At 42.3% G+C, this 3,076-nt stretch overlaps 1 protein-coding gene across 1 annotated transcript in view; it reads right to left on the bottom strand.

Moving 5' to 3' along the window:
- Window positions 1–826: 826 nt before the first annotated feature.
- Window positions 827–3,076, bottom strand: part of LOC104628165 (alpha-1-antitrypsin-like) — a 4,241-nt gene continuing 1,991 nt past the window's right edge. The window contains exons 3-4 of the mRNA XM_010296666.1: window positions 2,749–2,896; window positions 827–1,036 (exon numbers count right to left, since the gene is read on the bottom strand). Coding sequence (XP_010294968.1) covers window positions 827–1,036; window positions 2,749–2,896 — 358 coding nt within the window. The remainder of the gene's footprint in view (window positions 1,037–2,748; window positions 2,897–3,076) is intronic.

Genomic DNA, 3,076 nt, shown 5'->3' with positions numbered 1-3,076 from the left:
GCGGTCAACATGATTAGCTGGCATTTGGACAACAGAGGCGTGACCTCCCAGGCTTCTGTCATCAGTTGCTGGAACCAAAGGGCGGTTTTTGCCACATCCAGTTCTCCTAGGGAGCCCAAGCATTACTGTACATGCACAGGACCATTAAGGATGATGATTTGTGCAATGACGTGCAGCTTCCCCTGACACAGAAGCTAAATTCTTGCCCTGCCAGAAAAGTTGGGCCCCTTACTCTGGAGCAACTAACGAGGAATGGAGATGGGAGCAAGGGACTGGGAGCTGGTATGAGGAAGTTGTCAAGCTGGAAGGAAAAGGGTTATTCTTCACCCAGGAGCATCCACCATCTAGGATAGGAAATGTTTCATAGTCTATGTTTCTATTTCCCTTCTTGGCTGCTGATCCCTGGAAGGACACCAAAGACGAAGGAGGTTTCTCCTGGGATCTGGAGAGGGAGGCAAAGGATAGTTTCTCAGCTGAAGGGCTTCTGAGATGAGGACTCAACATGCAGGACCTGAGAAGATTCTCAGTCAGGAGCAGGAAGGTTTATCTGCATGCAAGGAACTATGGCACCAGTGATGAGTGAGTGAAGGAGGGATATGTTTTTCTGTTGAAGATCCCACTGCTCCCTATTTGGTCTGGAACATTTTGTAAACATGGCCCACTTATGCTTTCCCTCAGCTGTCTGTCTATAAGTGAAGAATAACGTCACATAATATTTATTTATTTGTTTGTTAATTAGGGATCAATTCCAGTCCCTTTTTGCAAAGAAGTCCTTGGGATTTGAATAAACTCTCTTCTCTGTGCTGGGGAGTACAAGTGCTCTGGCTTAGTCTTCCTTGGCAGCTGGGTTCACAATTTTCCCCATGAAGAGGATGCCGTGGGTGGTTTTGTCAATAATCATCATCAGAAAGGGCCTGTTGAATCTGATATGAGGAGGAGGAGGAAACTCAGCAGTCAGTGGTACCAATTCTATCATGGTCACTGCAGCAGCCTCTGTGCCATTCTCACTAACATCCACCGTAGCCTTGTGAATTGCCTGCAAGGGAAGCAAAGATTAAAATCTAAGTACAGAAAAGTGAGAAGCAGCTGGGGATAGACTTGCTTGCTTTAGCACTGTGAGAAGGTAGTTTTTAAAAGACAGCACAGAATCAATGTAGAACTGGTGTGAAAAAGATACTCATGTCCAGCCTTTCCAAAACAAACAAAGTTTACTCTGAGTTCAGGGAGAGTTTTCTTCAACACTCTGGCAGAGTTGAACTTGGCTGCTTGCAGAGACTGAGCAGCACAGGGAACATTTACTGTTCTATTGTTTCTCAGAATAAGATTTTGTCCTTAATATTTCACACAGAAGAAGAAAATTTTCATTTTACATCAATTTCTATGTATGCAGAAAATTTTTTTCTGCAATGACACAATAGTGACAAGCTTTATTGGATGTCTTTTCATAACACAGACACTGATATGACTTGACTTTACTGGGATTTCTCTGGTAGGTATAACAAATTCATATTTCTGAATTCACATGATTTTATTTCATTGTCTTTGGTCAGGCCTCCATGTTTTTTCTTCATTGTCCATAATGCATCTGAAATTTCTTTTCATGAGGTCCTGCTACCCTTCCTCTATTCATTTGTCCTATAGCTGTAATCCAGGTGTTTACACATGTAATAAAGTATTATTCAGTGTGTGAGGAAGCCCAAAAACATTAAATAATATAGGTTGGAAGGACCTCTAGAGGTCATCCAATGCAACCAACCACCCTACACTGCATCAACTCTGGATAAAGTTGCTCAGGGTCTCATCCAGTCAGAATTCAAGTATTTCTAAGGATGGAAATTTCATAGCCTCTCTAAGTAACCCATCCTAGTTTTTGATCACACTCATGGTGAAATTTTTACATAATATCTGATGAGAATTTCACATTTTCTATCTTGTATGCGTTGTCCTATCACTGTGCACCTGCAAGAAAAGCCTGGGTCCATCTTCTCTGCACCCTCCTAATAGTTATCTGTAGCCAGCACTAAGAACACCTTTTCAGCTTCCCTTCACTTGGCTGAACAATTCCAGGTCTCCCAGCCTCTCCTCATACATCCTGTGCTCCAGCCACATGGCCATCCTGCTCACCCTTCACTGGACTCGCTCTGCTCCAGTATGTCCACATCTCCCTTGCACTGGGGAGCCCCAAACTGGATGCAGTACTCCAGAGGTGGTCTCACAAGTGCGTAACAGAGGGGAAGGATCACCTCATGACACAAGGCATATATTCCCTAGGACACTAGGTAAATCAATTTACTTCTGTGTGTGCTGATTTCTTGTTTGTGAAATGGGTCTATCCCTGTCCCACAAGCCTGTTGTCCGTATAAATTCTGAGGTGTTCAGATAATGCAGTAATGGAAGGTGTATACGTAGGATAAGAATGACTGTTCCCAAACTTATGTCATAACTATGACTCTTGTCATGCATTATTTTACACCAGCTTTTTGTGAAATTATTCCTGTTATCCTTTCCAGATCTGATTTCTTCTTCAGAGACTTTCAAGTGAATTTGCAGTATCACTATGCAGTAAACAATTTAATATTAAACTGTAGGAACAATAACCATTTAATTCCTAACCTTCTCCTTCCTTTATTACCATCAGTGAGCCATGACTACACTCCAGAAGTAGGATCAGCCTATTTGCAGAGATAAAACCTGCACGTAAGCGAGGCAGACAAATCTCTTGATTACCATCTCTGTTTGCATACTTACTCTGGAAACCTTCAGAAGCGTTTTTTCTGCCACTCCAGAGAGATCAGCCTGGTCACTGAACACCTCTGTCACACCCATTTTCTTGAACAGGCTTTTAACATCATAGCAGCCAGAGATGGAGAATTTTGGAAGGTACAGGTAGATTTTTCTTTTAAAAAATAAATGAAAAATATGAGTTTATTACTGCAAGATCCCTCTGTTCAATAGCTGTTGCAGGTATACACCCGTCCCAAATACTCATCGAGCTAAGGCTTGGCTTTCTAAGAGGAATAAATCCCATGTTAGAGAAGCAAAAATTGAGGTACCTGTCTAACCAGCCACAGTCTGA

This window comes from Phaethon lepturus, unplaced genomic scaffold (assembly GCF_000687285.1).
Source record: "Phaethon lepturus isolate BGI_N335 unplaced genomic scaffold, ASM68728v1 scaffold3031, whole genome shotgun sequence".
In the NCBI taxonomy this organism is placed as follows: Eukaryota; Metazoa; Chordata; class Aves; order Phaethontiformes; family Phaethontidae; genus Phaethon; species Phaethon lepturus.
The sequence above is the reverse complement of the archived record's forward strand: the minus strand, read 5'-3'. Positions and strand labels throughout refer to the sequence as shown.